The sequence below is a fragment of the Hylaeus volcanicus genome, unplaced genomic scaffold, assembly GCF_026283585.1.
Source record: "Hylaeus volcanicus isolate JK05 unplaced genomic scaffold, UHH_iyHylVolc1.0_haploid 12237, whole genome shotgun sequence".
Classification (NCBI taxonomy): domain Eukaryota; kingdom Metazoa; phylum Arthropoda; class Insecta; order Hymenoptera; family Colletidae; genus Hylaeus; species Hylaeus volcanicus.
Window position 1 is genome coordinate 1,150,748 of NW_026533172.1, and position 16,783 is coordinate 1,167,530.

At 31.4% G+C, this 16,783-nt stretch overlaps 5 protein-coding genes and 1 long non-coding RNA gene across 9 annotated transcripts in view; 4 read left to right on the top strand and 2 right to left on the bottom strand.

Annotated features, from left to right (window-relative positions):
• Positions 1-196: 196 nt before the first annotated feature.
• Positions 197-3,565, bottom strand: LOC128883828 (uncharacterized). Of its 3 annotated transcripts, none has more exons than XM_054136596.1 (6): positions 1,983-3,565; positions 1,786-1,939; positions 1,676-1,733; positions 1,416-1,615; positions 975-1,358; positions 197-911 (listed from the first exon to the last, which is right to left on the bottom strand). In XM_054136596.1, exons 1-6 carry the CDS (start codon positions 3,087-3,089, stop codon positions 502-504), a joined length of 2,313 nt encoding a protein of 770 aa, XP_053992571.1. In that variant the 5' UTR covers positions 3,090-3,565; the 3' UTR covers positions 197-501. The 3 variants fall into 3 exon arrangements, with proteins under 3 accessions (XP_053992571.1, XP_053992572.1, XP_053992570.1); XM_054136597.1 differs by having other exon boundaries at positions 197-1,358; positions 1,983-2,385; positions 2,442-2,586; XM_054136595.1 differs by having other exon boundaries at positions 197-1,358.
• Positions 3,566-3,953: 388 nt separating this feature from the next.
• LOC128884453 (uncharacterized) lies at positions 3,954-4,644 on the top strand. The gene is made up of 3 exons (XR_008459393.1): positions 3,954-4,370; positions 4,424-4,460; positions 4,512-4,644. It is a non-coding gene; the product is annotated as an uncharacterized LOC128884453 (long non-coding RNA).
• A 783-nt stretch (positions 4,645-5,427) lies between these two features.
• LOC128884222 (uncharacterized) lies at positions 5,428-6,639 on the top strand. The gene is made up of 2 exons (XM_054137456.1): positions 5,428-5,957; positions 6,216-6,639. The coding sequence occupies exons 1-2, from the start codon at positions 5,428-5,430 to the stop codon at positions 6,637-6,639; spliced, it is 954 nt and encodes a 317-aa protein (XP_053993431.1).
• Positions 6,640-6,975: 336 nt separating this feature from the next.
• On the bottom strand, positions 6,976-7,814 carry LOC128884223 (elongation factor 1-beta'-like). The gene is made up of 3 exons (XM_054137457.1): positions 7,505-7,814; positions 7,372-7,448; positions 6,976-7,320 (listed from the first exon to the last, which is right to left on the bottom strand). The coding sequence occupies exons 1-3, from the start codon at positions 7,812-7,814 to the stop codon at positions 6,976-6,978; spliced, it is 732 nt and encodes a 243-aa protein (XP_053993432.1).
• Positions 7,815-11,685: 3,871 nt separating this feature from the next.
• On the top strand, positions 11,686-14,872 carry LOC128884221 (probable dimethyladenosine transferase). Of its 2 annotated transcripts, XM_054137455.1 has the most exons (7): positions 11,686-11,719; positions 11,770-12,080; positions 12,169-12,454; positions 12,624-12,789; positions 12,855-13,016; positions 13,077-13,211; positions 13,280-14,872. In XM_054137455.1, exons 2-7 carry the CDS (start codon positions 11,861-11,863, stop codon positions 13,298-13,300), a joined length of 990 nt encoding a protein of 329 aa, XP_053993430.1. In that variant the 5' UTR covers positions 11,686-11,719; positions 11,770-11,860; the 3' UTR covers positions 13,301-14,872. The 2 variants fall into 2 exon arrangements, with proteins under 2 accessions (XP_053993430.1, XP_053993428.1); XM_054137453.1 differs by lacking the exon at positions 11,686-11,719 and having other exon boundaries at positions 11,749-12,080.
• The window catches only part of LOC128884472 (uncharacterized), a 4,539-nt gene continuing 2,515 nt past the window's right edge, over positions 14,760-16,783 (top strand). Inside the window, exon 1 of the mRNA XM_054137903.1 lies at positions 14,760-16,448. Within this exon, the coding sequence (XP_053993878.1) occupies positions 14,760-16,448 (1,689 nt within the window). The remainder of the gene's footprint in view (positions 16,449-16,783) is intronic.

Sequence of the window (16,783 nt, forward strand, 5' to 3'; positions counted from 1 at the left end):
TTCTCTAATTTAATTACAAACTACTCGTTAGAATTTCGTTGAACTCTGCATAAATTGCCGTTAACGCCTCAAATACTATTTTACCATGTAAAAATGAAAATCCCTGTGATGTTTCTGTGATAACTGAAAATCCCTGTGATGTTTCTGTGATAACTGAAAATATTACACTCAATTTTTTTTTTGTTATGTTGAACAATTAATTGAATACCTTGTTAAATTTTTTTTACACTAAAGAAACCTAATGTTAATGTTATATAATTTTGTGACCTCATCATCAAAAAGTAATGCTTTGTCTATTGTGAGTAAAAACAAATTTCTTCTTAAATAAAAGCTAAAAAGAGACTCCAACTTATTTTGTACATACTCTATCAAATAAGTGTGCTATCAATACGTTTTAGCTATTTTTTATACTCTTAAATTAATGTCTTCATTCATATGCTTATGGGGAAAGCCGTCAAGCAGAAATACGATTTGGATGCTAGTATCACGAGTAGGTTTAAGCTAACGAGAATGTAGTTGTTTCCCATGATTAAGAAACGCTACTGAAAATACGTTGACATCTGGTATTTCGCCTTCTTCTGATGTGCTACCCTGATCTTGCTTGTTAAGCAGTCGGTCATCTTGATAATTTTGTACTGAACCTTTCCTTGTAATATTTGTATCAGAAATTTGTCCAATATCATGACAGAATCCAGCTTTCTCAATATTATTACACGAAGATAATTCTGCAACGTTACTCGAATTAGAAGAAGAAACAAATGAAGTCTTATTTTTGTGGGTTTCGAAAGTATTGAACATGTTTTCTTCTTCCGTCTCTTCTTGGCTAGTGTCACGAGGTCGCTTTGATCTTGCGGTTTCTTTACTTTGAGAACTTATAACGAAACTATTTGGAATACTTGAAAGGTATTCAGCTAATGCAGTTGGTGGAATGTGTTTCCACAATAATGGTAAACCTATTTCGCGAAAATCTTTACCTTCTATATAAATAGAAGCCATGTCTTGAAGAAAATTAAATGGCAAAATTTGATACTCTGCAGCTACCATGGATATAGAGAAAAAGCATTCTTGTAAAAGTGACTGATATGCTAAAGCTAATGTATTATCGAGTGAGGTGACTTCCGTTTGTTCCAAAGCTTGTGCTTGATACGTGTTTTCATCCCCATTAATAGATAAATCTTGAGATAAAGGTAAGCTGTTATCTTTTTCATCTTCGCTATCAATTTCACTCATTTCCGCTATATCTTGCACACTTGACGGTAATGTAGGAAGAGTTAAAGTTTTTGACGTATTATCAACAAAAGCTTTAGCAGAGGAGTGAGACATAGGATTGCTCAATTTAGGAATATGAAAAATCGCTCCTGAATTTATAAATACTCAGAGTATGAACCAATTGTGGTGTTACAAAAAAACATTACCTGGTGTACCGCAACAATTGATTCTACAAATTGTTCGGTTAAGGATCGGGCAGTATAAACCAGGGCGAATGGAATCCAAGTATTTAAACACCTTCGTGTTAAGTAAGAAGGATGAAGATCCATTTTTTTGTGAACCGGAACTGTCGTTAAAAATGGTTGGAAGTTCAAGCCAAAGGGGAACTGATTCGCGATTATGTATCCTGGAATCATTAAAAGATACAAATGTATAGATATGTATCAGTCAACACTAGTACACGTACCGCGGGTAAATGTCTAAACGACTAAGAACAGCAGTCAAAATCGTTTTAAAAGATGAAACTAAGGACACGTGTGTTTGTAACATGAAACAGGTAATGAAACGGGGACTCACAAGAAGCCTGGCATTTTGGGAGAGCTAACCAACGTAAAGGTTCCTTGCTATCAGATATAAATTTAGATAAAACAAGCATTCCCTCCGAACCAAGATCGGGATTTGACCCCATGTGTAATGCGGTAGGAGAAAAATTGAAACGTCTAAAAGACATCTATAAAACTAGTTGACATATACATTTTATAAAAGAACAGTACCAATAACAAATCAAGACTCCTTGGGTTTAATTGGCTTTGAATCAAAAAAATTTCGGCGAAGTAATCTTTTTGTTCAATTGAAGTATTTAGATATCGATAGTATTGTGGCAAAAACCATATAATGAATTCCTCCAAAAGCGGTGAGTTAAATGAAAGACACAGGTTTGATAATTTAAAGACAATTATATTAACATTTAGATTGCAAGAAGAGAAATCGGAGTAGCTTGGGCTAACAGTACGAACTTGGACTTTATTAATCCAAAAAGAATAACGGTCACTATCAAACGCTGGTTGATCCAAAGCGTTTGGTGCTACACTAGGCTTTTGGCAAATATTATTTTCAGAACTTTGTTGCCTTGGACTTTCAAGAGAGTCCAGATCATTTTCATCGTCGCTTACTAAACTAATTTGGTCATCATGAATATCATCTTTTAAATTTAAGTCTTTTACACTCCATACCTCACCCTCCTCAAGTAAGACATTCGGAGACCCATTTACTGGTAAAAAATTTAACGAAGAATTTTCCCTGTAAGAATTAAATGCTGTAGGGAGTAAATCAGTTTCATCAACATTATTTTTTGAATTATATGAAAAGGGCAATGGACTCAAGTTTTTCTCTAAAGTATAATTTGACGGAGTGACAATGGACTGGGTTTCCGATGGTACACACTTGTCAGATGAAGGAGACGGGGTGGGGCGATAGTAAACATAGCGTACATTCGTACCTATTTTTTCATGTGGATTTTTAGACTGAAGCGACTCTTGTACTTTTGTTTTGTGTGAAGGAACTGGTCGGAACCGAAAGTGTGCCGAATGAGTAGACGGTGAAGGTGTACATTGAGAAGTAGGTTTATGTCTAGGAACGTGTGACAAAATTTTTCGACGCGCATGCGTATCATGTGAATCGACACACGCAGTCGTATGTTGGTTAGAATTTAAACACTCTGTATAATTCTGGAAGGGGTTGGGTGGTTGATCTGACTTATACAACGATTGTTGACTTTGTGGACTAAGAATGGAACTAAGTGAGACCGACGCCATTGCGTCTTGTTGAACTGGAACTAACGGCTTGTTGCCTTCACTTCCATATACACTATTGAAACGCATAATCAAAAGTTGGTGGATACAGTTATCAACAAAAAACACATCTTCGTTATCAAGAAGATATTAAAAAAACAATAGTCATATCGTAAACAAATTATGACTGTTGTTTATGTGTTTACTTTAAGTATGTAGTATATCTCTTATAGAACAGAATTTGCTTTATATGACCGCAGCTTCTTCTGTTGACGGTACGCTTCCAGTTACATATTTTAAAAAGAGCAACACGGGTTGAAATTTATTCTAGTTCCTAAAAAAACGAACTTTAAAAAAAAAAACTTTACTGTTTGCGCTTATAGTTTGTAAAATTTGAAATAGTGCCTAACTTCGTTGCAGTGTCTGCAGCAGTTGCTGGGAATAAATTTGCCAAACATTTGTTTCTTTTTTTAAAAAACCAACATACGTTAAAACAATAAAATATTGAATTAAAGTATCTTTCTTAAAGTAATTTTTGATACTTAGTAATTACGTTTAGCGAAAGTATTGTTTTAATGTCATTGTTTTATAAAACCAGTCATACTCTGAATCTATTGATTTATTCAGGCTTAAGCAGATGCATGCAATAGAAACTCAAAAAAATACATCAAAATACTAGTTAAAGTATATTTAGTTATATTTAAAAAAGTACATAAAAGTTACAATAGTGACTCTTACATCAGAATCTAAGTAATAAATTAGACAAGCTATCATGTTTATTGATAGATTTTCTATAGTGAAGATGAATTTATTTTCAATTTTGTTTTACACCTTTGATGTGTCATGTTCGTTTGGCGTATAAATACAGAAACAGTAGTGTGTTTTTCTCCAATTTCGTCTAATTAAATTCAAATGATTTTAACATAAAAAATGAAAATTTATAACTTCAAAAAGTCATATATAATATTTAATTTGCTTACACGGATCGCGAGAAGCAATATTGCGTTGTGTCGATTATTCTGTTAAGATTAGTTAACGTAATATTATAAAACTTTTCATAATTGGAATTGGTAACTCGAATTAATGTCGAAGAAACCGAATTATCATCACTCCTTCCTCTATTGTCATTTAAGCTCTGCAATACAACATCGCATTTGTATAACTCGTAGAAAAATGCGACCTTCTCGTTATTCACGTGATGTCAATAATTACATTACAGATGCTCAATTTCTTTATGTACCAATGATTCTTGTTTTTTTTTAGTATTTAAAGTTAAGAAATCGCCTACCGTTACATTAAAATATAGCTCGTTAATATTTAAATTTAAAGCATATTTCTACCTTAAAGTAAAAATTAAAATTTCTAAAGCTGGTACATTATATTAAACAAAAATGGTAGCACACAATTTTTTTGTTTTAATCAAGGTAGCACAGAGTTAAAACACTCGATTTTCGCACTTAGGTAACGAAATTTTTTAACGAGAAAAAAAAATTGTATACTCTATGATTTTAGTGAAGGAATGTTGTGGATAGTTCTTAAACGATGATACTTCTCCGCTATGAAGATAACATTAATCAAAATTTAAATTAAGAAAATTTAAAAAGCATTTAGTATCATTAGGTTTTCTTATGCTTCAAAATTTAAAATAATTGGGGTTAAACTTTGTTTCTCTTTTAAAACTGTTTAGCGAACTGCATAAACAAAAAGTAACTTAAATATATTCTTTAAAAAGTAACATCTACAACAGTTTTTCCCTTTCAAAAAGGTTGTAAGGGCATAATTAAAACAAAATCTAAACACAACACCACAAATATAAAAGGTGTAGGTACAAATTCTTGTTGCTAAATTATTAGAGTATTCGGCATCTTCATTTTAAAAATTGTTATACTTTTTTTAAAGTATGAATCCTTTGTAGTGAAATTAAAACGAAATCACATTATTTGGTATATGGACATTTTGAATAACCGTAAAAAATATAATCTTACTAGTCAATTATATGATGTTTTTGCTTCACAAAGTAGTAGAAAATGTTTTTTCTATATGTTGAATTTAGCCTTCCATATTGAACCCATGTTTAATATTTTCTTAAGGTATTGCCACTTTTTAAAAAATTTTAAAATGCAGCGAAATTCACGAAGTTTTCTCTTATTAAAAAAAAATAAATTTTGTACTTGTCGTTTTTAGTTAAATGGAATGAAAAATCTCTAGCAAGAAATCATTTCAATATTGCTTAATGATTCGCTTTAAAAATCTTTTTGTTTCAAAAAAAAAGTAATTAAGTATTCACGGTTTTCAGACATTTGTAAACAACTACTTTGAATATTAGAACAAAATTATGGATTTAAATTTGACATGTGCTACTGAGTGGATAAATAGATTTTTTTTAAAAAAAAGAAAAAACGTAAAACATTTTAGAATTTTAATTTAAATGGTTTTTCAAAAAACATTTGAAAATAAACACTTTTTACTAGGTTCACAAACAATTAGTACTAGAAAATGGTTAAGGTTTAACTCACGCGAAATCTTTTGGAATCAGCCAAGCCTCTGTGCTAATGTTTTTCGGTTTTTGACTCTGAAACAATGGTTGACACTTAGACGGTTGAACACTAATTGTTGTGCTGTTGTGGATCATCTGATAAGTGTACAATTTCATCAAGAATGCAATAAACTGCAACTATCGTTTTCAAATGTTATTCCGGAAAAGCAGTCAAAATTTAAACCACAGACTAATAAACGATTTGAAATTGTCACGGAGGAAATATTACAGAACTATAATATAGGGAATTGTAATTTGAAGATGGATATAAAAACAAGGAATTATCTATTGTTGAAAGATTTGCTAAACTATGTTAGATGCGATGTGGATCACCTTATTACTGACGAAGTAATGGATTATATGAGGACACAAATTCGACAAAGTTTTCACGACTTATGGTTGACACCTTTAAATTTTCTTTTGTAAGTAAATTGTCTAGATGGTTTACCTCTGTTTTGTGTTATTATATGCGTACAATTTCCTACAACATAATAAACGTTTTTTTAATTTTCTAGTGCTATTTAATTGCTCATGATTTTTTTTTTCTTTTTTTAATACTAGTACTTTAATTACCTTTATTTTGTTTTTTACCAAAAAGCTTGATTGTGTGGGTTATAAATTTACATGGAGTAAGCTTTTAGTAATATTTTCCAAAAATAATATTTTTCTTGTATTATCAGAAATAATGAAAACAACAATACTTCTTCAAATGACTCAAAAAAAGCGTATTTCCTCTCACGTCATCTTATTTTGAAAGCCATGCGGCACTTGTTTATAATGCATGAAAAACCAGTAAAGAATGTTTTACTAGTACTTTCAAGTGAAACAAAAGATAACATTCATTGGAAATTTATTCAGTCGTTGTCTGAAGAAACACAAAATATTTATAAACTAAAAAACAATAAAGCAAAATCGCGTTCGGAAAGTAGTGGATGGTTATTAATCGCTAGTTATCTGACAGATTTGCCCGATTTTTTCATAAAATATTGTGCTCGTACTAATGTTAACTCACGGGAACCGTCATGGAATACTTTAAAGTTATTATTTCATTGGATTCGCGCTCTTATAGATTACCATTTACTCATTCTTCAAAAACTGTTTTAAACAGTAAAAATTGTACTCTCTTTGTCGTTAAACGCTTTTAAAAGTAGTTATATGTCATAGGTGACCACAATATTCAGTTATTAGCTTAGGTTATAGTGTCAATTCAAACGCTGTAAATTTAAATAGGAATGTGGTGTTATATGCAATCCATATATTTGTTCGAGTCACGTTTGTTTATTTTCGATAATACATTATGAAATAAAAAGTAAACAGGTATTTTATGCCTTTATCATGTTTTAATTTGTAAAAGACCGTCGAATAAAAAGTTACCCATTTAGCGATTGGCTTCGTATATTTTACTTTTTGGTTAACAAAGTAAAATATTTAACTATGAAATTAAAGTTTATTAAAACTAACAATATCGGCGGATTGAACCATCCCTTCAATCTCGTCTTCGTCATCACCTCTCTCACGATTCTCCAAATATTTTTTAGAAGCGTTTTCGTCTAAACCAATACACTCAATTCGTGCTAGAATATCGTCGGTATTAACAAGATCATCAACAATAATACACCCTATCTGTAACTTGGATAAACCAAAAGCAATAGGCACTTTTTTACAAGCGACAGACCATTCCAAGCCTTCCATTTGAATACTTTTAATATGTTGCTCTAAAATGTCTAAATTTGTGTCGATCGAGCCTGGTTTCACGTCAATAACTAATTGAGATCTATTAATAACCTATGAGAAAAAAAGATTCATAATGATTAGTTTAATGGAAAGATTCCTTACAATTTTTCGGGGTTTCGCCGGTTTAACAACAGTTATCACCTTTTTCGCTGCTAGATTTTCCTCATCTGTTTCATTAGCTAACAAAGAAAATTCATGACGCATCTATATACTGTTTTTTTTCAAAAAATATTACCAAAAGGGTCAAAGTCATCGTCTTGAGAAACCTCCGTTTTCGGGGAAAGACGCGTAACATTTACTGCAATATTTACGGGTGTTTTCCATGCTTGACGTTCCTTTATAGAAAAAGATTTAATATGATTGTACCATCGAGAAATATGAGGATAATTTCCATTTTTAAAACAATCATCGATTTGCTCAATAACATGGATATCGTTTTTGCTAGGAGAAAAGCCTACGATATACGAATTATCCTCTAAGTAATCATTTAATTTTTTGAGACCTTCGGGCTGATCTACATTAATGAACTCAATTTTCGTTGTCATTTTCCTTCTTATGAATGCGAATTCTTTTGATACTTGTAAATTAACAATTTTTTTGCTTTCTATCGCATCTTAATTCTTATGAACTGGGACAACAAGGGACAAAAAGCAGTTTTTATAAGGTTTCTTCTTCCGAATAAATAGGATCTAATATCTATATAAAAATTCGGTGCCCAACGACTTCAGAAGTCTAACCATATGTTTTTTTAAATCTAATTCTATACTGTTTGGTTTGGTGAAATTTAATTAGAGCTGAGGTGTAAAATTTGTTTTTATAACAAAAATCTACTGAAACTTTATTCCGTTTGTATACACACAACTGTTTTAAAAACTTTAAATTTGACTCACAAAGATTGAAAAATATGAAACGAAACATGATAATAATGGCAATCGAAAAGGTGTCTTTTAGTTTTTGTTTAGAGAACATCCAAAGTCTACAATATTAAAAAAGTTTCTGGATTAGTTCGATTCGAATTTAAGACACACTGGTTAAAAAGAATGCTCCAATTTTTTTTTACAAAATACCTCAAATAATTTTTTTCTTGCTCATCGATCAAAAACACATATCAAGATGTTTTTTAATATACAATTACATGCAAAGGAAATTCTTTTTATCCTTGTTGAATGGAAATGAAGTTTTATTAAGCAAACATAATCCACTTATTTCATACTATCATCTACCAGCTTATTGTAATTCCTTTTCTTATGTTAAAAACGCTGCAAGAAACGATATTTTGTTAAAAAAAACCTTTGGTTGACTGTAACATCTTCGTTTTTAAATTGAAGGGCTACAAGAGTTTATTTTATAATAAAATGGTTTAAAACAATACGTCTAAATTTTAAAACAAAACAATGAACAAATTTCTTTCAACATTAACTAGAAGATATAGTACAGTGTAGAGCAGGGTCTTATAATCATATGGTAACATTGATCTTATGACTGACTCTAGAGAAGATAGGAAACAAGTCAAAGAAATCCTGATTAAATCACGGGAACCCTTCAGGCTATGTACGTTGTATTTGCCAACAAGCTTTTAAGTGAAAAAAAGTTTTTGTTTTATCAAAAATGTACGATTCCATAAGAAATTTTTTTTTTAATATTCAATATTTGACATGGTTAAGGCCATCGCTGTCTAAAAAAGCTATCTGTATATCCAATTTATCGTATCACGATGAATAGAAAGCGGAAGACAGTGTAGTTTAAAAATATTTACTGTATGTTCACCTTGGCAATACTTTTTAAACAGAAAGTCAGCAGATGGTTTTATTAAAGGACATGACATTTTTTCACATAAAATATAGGTAGACGCACATATACAGAGCTCTTTTCTATGATAAAAACGAAAGTGCTACGTAGTTACTAATCGGAATTGCTTTAATAATTTAGAATCAATACACAAATGTTTTTTTAAAATTTGTTATGAGTGGCCATACTGAATGCAGTATTCAAAAACATACTAAGGCATTTCATTAAACATGGAGAAGTAAATCTGTATTAGAAAGCGCTTAAATGTGTAAAGGAAAAAATTGTTTTTCTTCTGACACTCCTAGTAAGAAAAAAGTATATTTCATTTGACAAAGTGCATTTGAAGCTCTGTATAAAAAAAATGTCCCTATATGTGCAAATAAAAAACAGGAATATTTAAATATCTAAAAGTTAACAAGTTGCAAAAAAATTGTTATAATAAACATACTTTTGAATACTAGGTCTGGGGAAGTTTATTTTGAATAAGGACTTTTTATATTTGATAATCAAAGAATCAGGAGATGGAACCGCATTTAGAGCGAGAAGATAATTGTCTCCGTGAAAAGTATTGTTTGGTTTTAGGAAATTTAATCTTTTTTCCTTTAATGCAATAATCATTCAAATTTCCTCCTACAACGTTTCTCTTTTTCGGTTTACAACAATCGTCACCTGACTTAATTTGTTTGTTTAAGGATACTGTATCAGTAAGCAACGGAGCCTTATTTTCCTTAGAAGTCTCATTATACTCGGCGACATTCCGTTTTCTGTAGTGACAAATCATTCGATACTGCTTTTCAATACTAGATGCTACTCCGTTTAAAATAGAAGTGTGCTTGCTTAAAGGGAGTTCTGTAACTTCACAATGCGTACTATCAGGTAACATTGTTTCACCAGAACAAGACAACAGTAGCTCTTTCTTAATTTGTGTGATGCCGTTAGAACTCGGTAGGATGGAGGTATCAACATCACAGCACGTGGACGCTGATGAGTTGGATTCATCATACATTTCAGTTGTCACTTTTAAAGGATGTAAAGAGTTTCGTGTATTCGATAAAGGGATGTCAAAACAAATAGTGTTGTCCTCTGGCTTTGAGGAGTCATAAGGTAGGACGCTTAGATTGGTAGACGGGGGGTTTGTTAATAATTTTTTGGTAGACAACGTTACCATGTTCGATAATTCGTTACTTAAATGATGAACAGCGTCAGATGTTTGTTTTACAAAAGGTTCCAAGGAAGAAAATTCCTTGTTGGCATTGAATGTATGCTGAATATGAGCAAAAACGTTGCCTAGTAAGTCGGAAATAACACACAATTTTTGAAGGTTTTTTTCAGTTTCAAGAAACTCTAAAAGTCGAATTTCGCGAAATTGAACTCGTGTTAATTCAGACCTCAAGTTAAAGACCTCTTGCTTTAGTGAGCTCATAATAAGCTCTTGTTCTAAAATTTTATGATTCAATTCTTCAATCGTTTCATATGCTGTTGATACTCGATTTTCTAATGTTGTAACTTTTTCTTCACTTTGAGAAATGCGCTCTTTAGCGGAACCACATAATTGACGAAGCTCAACAACAGTTGATGCTAAGTCATCATTGTCTAAACGGTATGAATGAAGTTGATTGTTGACTTTTTTCAATTCAGTTATTAGTTGCTCATCTCGAAACGGACTGAAAAAGATACGTGTATTTCTGTCATCAATTCTTTCATTAACCTCAAAAACACTTTCTTCTTTATTTATCGGTTCTGCACATTGTACCATTATATATTAAATCAAAGTCTGATCATTTAAGATTCATTTTGTCTTAGAACATGTAATAGTGGAAAAACACATAAGATTTATAAATTGAGCTTTTTTTTTCAATTTTTTCCTTTCTTTAAAAGAAAAAATATGTTAAAAATATTGCTTATATTGGTGCTTGATTAAAATTTGTGAAATGGCTGTCATGTGTCCCAAGGTGGAAAAATCCAGTATTTTTTAAAGAAGTGTATTGCTTATAGTAAAACTGTAAATTTTTAACACGCCGTTTCAAAATTTCAAACATTAAACCGTATAAAACTATTTGAAAAAAGTATCATAAGAAATTTTATAAAGCACCAGCAGAGGTTAACAAAGGAATTAAGGAGTTATTCGCCAACGCATTTTCCTATATTTCAAAATGAGCAAAAATATTTACATGGTGTTGTAGTGTAGCCTACCAAGTCGCTACATCCTCCAAAAAATTTATGATTTATAAAAATACGTGGTACTGTTCTGCCACCACTAATCGTTTGTAAATAATCCTGGTACTCACTAGTGTTTGGAATTTCATCTAATTCCTTCACATGCTGTTACGCAACATAAATGGTGAGCATAGTATGATTACTAGTTTTCGTGAACACTACCATTTTTTTTTCTTGAACGCCTGCTTTTCTAAGAATTTCCTTTGCTCGCGTACAGTAAGGGCAGAATCTGAACAAATTGTAAATTTAAATTAGAATGTGCAAATTAAAGCTTAACGTTTTAGAAAAAACAATCACTGGAGTTTCGGACATAATCAATTCGTCCACAATACTTTTAATAGACATTTGACCTTGTATTTTTTTATTTTTAGCTTTACTTTTTCTATTATGGAACAATTATATTGTAATTTGAATGACTTTTTTCGTAGAACGTTGGGACCAACTGGTACGTGTCGTACATGTTGCAATTAAGGACGGCAGTACTGAAAGTATCAGGTTTTTGGTGATCTAATATAAAAAATTCAGGAAGGTTACTCGTTTTTTTTCTTACATCAATAGGCATTAAAATTCGAATACATTTAAAAAAATGTTTCATGAAAAAAGTACCGAAAAAGCCTTTAAATCGTTGCACAATGATAAAAACCTTTTGAAAAGGTCGAAGTTTAGTAGCACAAAACCAAGTGGATTGTCAAATAGTCTTAATAAAAAATTAGGACAACACTTGTTAATAAATCAAGGAGTATTAGAAAAGATTTTAAGAGCTGCAGAAATTAAATCAACGGATACAGTACTCGAAATCGGTCCAGGTATGGTTTTGATTATGTCATTGAGGTGTCCGTAAAAACACATCAATTTATTTAAGCTTAGTTCTAATGCGTTATTAATTTTTTCAAGGTACTGGAAATCTTACTATGAAGCTTTTAGGGGTTGCCCGACGAGTTAGAGCGTTTGATATAGACGAGCGTATGGTAGGAGATGTTAAAAGGAAGGCTTTATCAATGGGATACACGAATCTTGATGTTTTTTTTGGAGATGCGTTGCGTTCGGACTTTGGTTCTTTTGATGTTTGTGTTGCAAATCTTCCTTATAACATTTCTTCTCCGTTTATTTTTAAACTAATAGCTCATAGACCAACTTTCCGGGTTTCTATTTTAATGTTTCAGAAGGAATTCGCCGATAGGTAAAGTTATTAATGAACGCGAGTGATTCTTACTGCAACGAATTTTTCATAAACAGTGTGACACGCAAGTTTCATGTTTCTTGTGTAATTCAAAAAATAAATATTTCTGATTATAATTAAGAAGCTAAGAGTATAGGAATTTAAAGAGCAATAATTGATGTGTATGCAGACTCTTAGCCAAGCCAAATGATAAAAATTATTCTCGCTTATCAATCAACGTTCAAATATACTGTAAGGTTGAAGTTGTGTGTCAACTAGGAGCTAAAAGTTTTACCCCGCCACCGTTAGTGGACTCAACAGTTGTTAAACTAGTACCTAAATGTCCGTCTATAAATGTAATTTGAACTGAATAATAAGATTGATTTTCTTTTGAGGTATTATTTAACATGTTAACTGGCAGATTGATTTTAAGGAATGGGATGGTTTACTACGTATTTGTTTTATGCGTAAACGAAAAACTCTTCGTAGTGTTTTTATGGTTTCGTCGGTATTGAAATTATTACACGAAAATCTTAAAATATGGAACGAGCAACATTACTGTAACGAAAATGTTCTGATTAAGGTTTGGCTTCCATGGTCTACTGGTAGAAAATGTAAAACATAAGCGATTCAATTTTTATAGGATGTCGTTGAGAATGTTTTACAAGCAACTAATTATTCAAACAAAAGAGCAGTTAATCTTGGCATAAATGATTACTTAGAGTTGCTTTTAGCTTTCCATGAAAAAAATATTCATTTTCAAAACGTGGGGATCAATGTAAGTTCAACTTACGCTTATGATTTTAATATCTCATCATTATTTTTGCTTTTCTATAAACTCTTTAGTTAGATTGTGACATGAAATAAACGGAATTGAATTTTCAATTATATTTGCTATCTTACTTGAGGGTTGAATTAGGTTTGACATGCATCCGAAAGAATTCATTTGGGACAGCTTTTTTGTGAATGTCAAACGTTTCAAAATAATAAGGTATTTGCAGAAGGTTAAGATGCAAAGCGGATTTTTTATCGAAGTTGCATGTAACTAGTGCCTATATTAAAAAAAGACGAATACATGTAAAAAAAACCTTGTTTCATATTTTAGTAGAAACGTAAGAAAGTTATATTTTACACAAAATCGCAACCATCAACGTCTTGCTTAAATTTTTTTAACAATAGTAATAGAAATATTTTTAGAGGTCAAAGAAACTTGTATTATTGCAGTTTTTTCTTTTGCTAAATGTATTCTAAAATTTCCTTTCCTGCAATTTTATTTTTATTTTTAGTCCTTTCTCAAAAAATTATAAGGTCCGAATCATACGAAAATTCAACACCTATTACAGTGAAAAATCTCATATTTAATACAAGTAGTAGAGTCGCTAGTAAAGAAGAGGCGTATTGTGAAGGAAGTTTCGTATCTAACTCAATATTAATATCCTTAAATGAAATCGGTTTTGAACCAGATCATTTAAAAGTTCCGGCATTATACTTAGTGCAAAGTGCTCCTTCCTACAACGTTTTACATGGGGAACCAGTCGGATCGCCTTTTAGTCTAACGAATTCCGCGTTCGTTCCATATGTACTAATTAGTCTGAAATCTCCACATCGTGAAATACCACTACAAAGCTTTCTCGTAACCGAAACAATGATTGTCTTTACTATTGGAGCTTGTTCTTTAATCGAAGCTGCCAATCATCTTCTTGATTGTAATAATATTGATTACAGTGATTTAAAACTACATTTCAAAACGATAGCCCCTTCAAAGAATGTTATAATATCGTATACCCTAAAGGCAGTCATAACTAATGAAAACACTATTAACTTGTTTAATAGTATGCAAGGAAACAGAAAATGTATTGCCAATAAGGAATCTATCCGTTCGAAAATGATGTCAAGTGAGTGTTTTGAACCAGCCGTGAAATATATTTCCTTGGAAAAAGGCAATAGGCTATCGTGTTCAATCCAGAAGCCAAACAATAAAATTCATCAGTCAATTTGGTCTTTGGAGGATCAATCGAAAAAATCAAACCTATTTTCTATCTATCATGCGATTCCAATATTTGATGCACTAAAAAATAGGTCGCACTTTTCTTTGGTAGGGGAACAAATCCAAGAAGATAACAGATTTATGATTTTTCATGATAAAAAAAATACTACAAAATTATTTTTTTCGCTGAATTCTAATGTTGTGAATTCGGGTGTGGTTAAATTTTGCATAAAGTTTAATTCTACTCAATATACGCCTGCAACAAACAGTGTTTTTGTGAGGATCAAAATAAATTCACATGACATACGGTTGGCACGTCAAGGCTCAGCACATCATAAAATGGAGGTTGATCAAATCGATACCCCTGAACACTTTACTTCAACCTTGTGCGCAACATTCACTGTTTGTGATCTCTCTAACTTTGTTAAAGAATACCCTATTGAAGATGTGACCTATAGTTTTGTAATTGAAACAAATTTTGATTTTAGTCCAAAAAATACTTTAGTTAAAGCATATACGAAATTCACAAAAACAACCCTTGACCTGAACAAAATACAGAGTTATGATCTATTTATTCCAGAAACGATGTGCACTTTTTCTGAGTGCTATCCATTAACAAATTCATTTTTAATTTCAATTAAAACTCCAAAGACTATAGTTAGGGATGAAAATGGTATTCAATGTGACTTACCAGCTAATCCCGTAGTAATCGACCCAGAAGGCTTCCGATTGCAAAAGCTATTTGACAAGCATATAATGAATTCGGTTGATGACTTGTGTCGATCACCTCAGAAGGCTGCGGAAAATAGTAGAGACACAGGTATCCAATCTAAAATGGAACATTTGAATTCACCGATTGAAAAAAATTCAATAGTCCGTTCAAAATATACGGTTGCACCTAATTTGGAGCCTTGGTATTGTGATTTACATGAGTTAGGCGAAAATGGGACTTTGTGTCTAAATAAATTGAAACGTCACATGATTGATATTATTAAATGCTTTTTGGATCATAATGAACTTTTGACAAATATTTCAACAGTAAATGGACAAATGTTTTTTTCCAAAAACTATTTACAATGTCTGGATGAAGCTCAAAAAGAAGCAGTGGAAAACTTAAATTCTAATTCTAAAAATAATAGCGAATTCCTCACTAAGTTCGTTGACCAGATTGTAAAAAAGAGAAGTTATAATGATCAAACGTTTACAAACGGTCATTCTACGCGTGTTGGTGATAATGTTGGTACGTTAAGTAATTTGAGTCAGAGGGTTTTTGTGAAAAAGGAAACTACAGAAAATTGTTTTTGTACAATAGATGATATAACAGTTCAAGTAAATAATCAGCCGGTGAATCTCTCAACAATATTGAAGAACTTAGAGTCATGTAAGGATAAGCTTACCACAGTGAATACCGGAAATACACTTTCTAATGTGAATTTGAATGATAACGACCAAAAACAAGATATCAACACGCCAAGTCCTCAAAAACGTAAGAACAATAATGGTGGTAAAGGTAAACATACGCAAATAAAAGAAGAACTAAAAAAATGTCAATCTGATTTACAATTAAACAACAACACTTTATACGTATGCAATACAAATTATACGAATGCGGCAGCGAATCATGAAAGGTGTGAAGCTGCGTTAAACGATACAAAAAACGAGTTTTCTAAAAGCGAAGAAACACTTAACTCGACAAGCAAAAGTTTGAGTGAATGTGAAAGCAAGCGAAAGGATGTATCGGATAGTGCAAAAAAGTGTCAAAACAATTTAACTCTTGCTTTGAATGACACCAAAACTTGCAATACGCGGATTGAAGATCTTTTCAACAAATTTAAAGAATGCAATGTTTCTTTAAACCATTCTCATGAAAATGTTACGTCGTTATTGGCTGAAATGAAAGTGATAAAAGACAATTATACAAATGTAGATAAAGAGCGTGTACAATTAAAATTGGATATGAAAGAAGTCATTGAAAAACTTAACAATATCTTATTGATTCACGGATTATTACCAGATGACAATGCAACGGTATTCTCCAAATTAGAAATTTTGAAAGAAAGTAGTCGAAAAAGTGAAAATCTTTTAAAAGAAAAAACAAAAGAACTTCAACAGTCTAACATTAACGTCAACAACATTTCTGCTGCTTTAACGAAAGCTGAAAAAAATATTCAAAAAAATTCTGAAGAGTGTAAGGTATGTGTAATTAGTTTTATTAATGATAGGAAAATTCAATCATTATTGAACAGGCTAGAATTAAACAAATTTCTGAACTTGAAGCGACTACAAAAAATATAACAGAACTGAAAACGGAATTACAAAGTACCGAACAGGCTGCACGCAACCTTTCGAGTCAAATTGTAGAA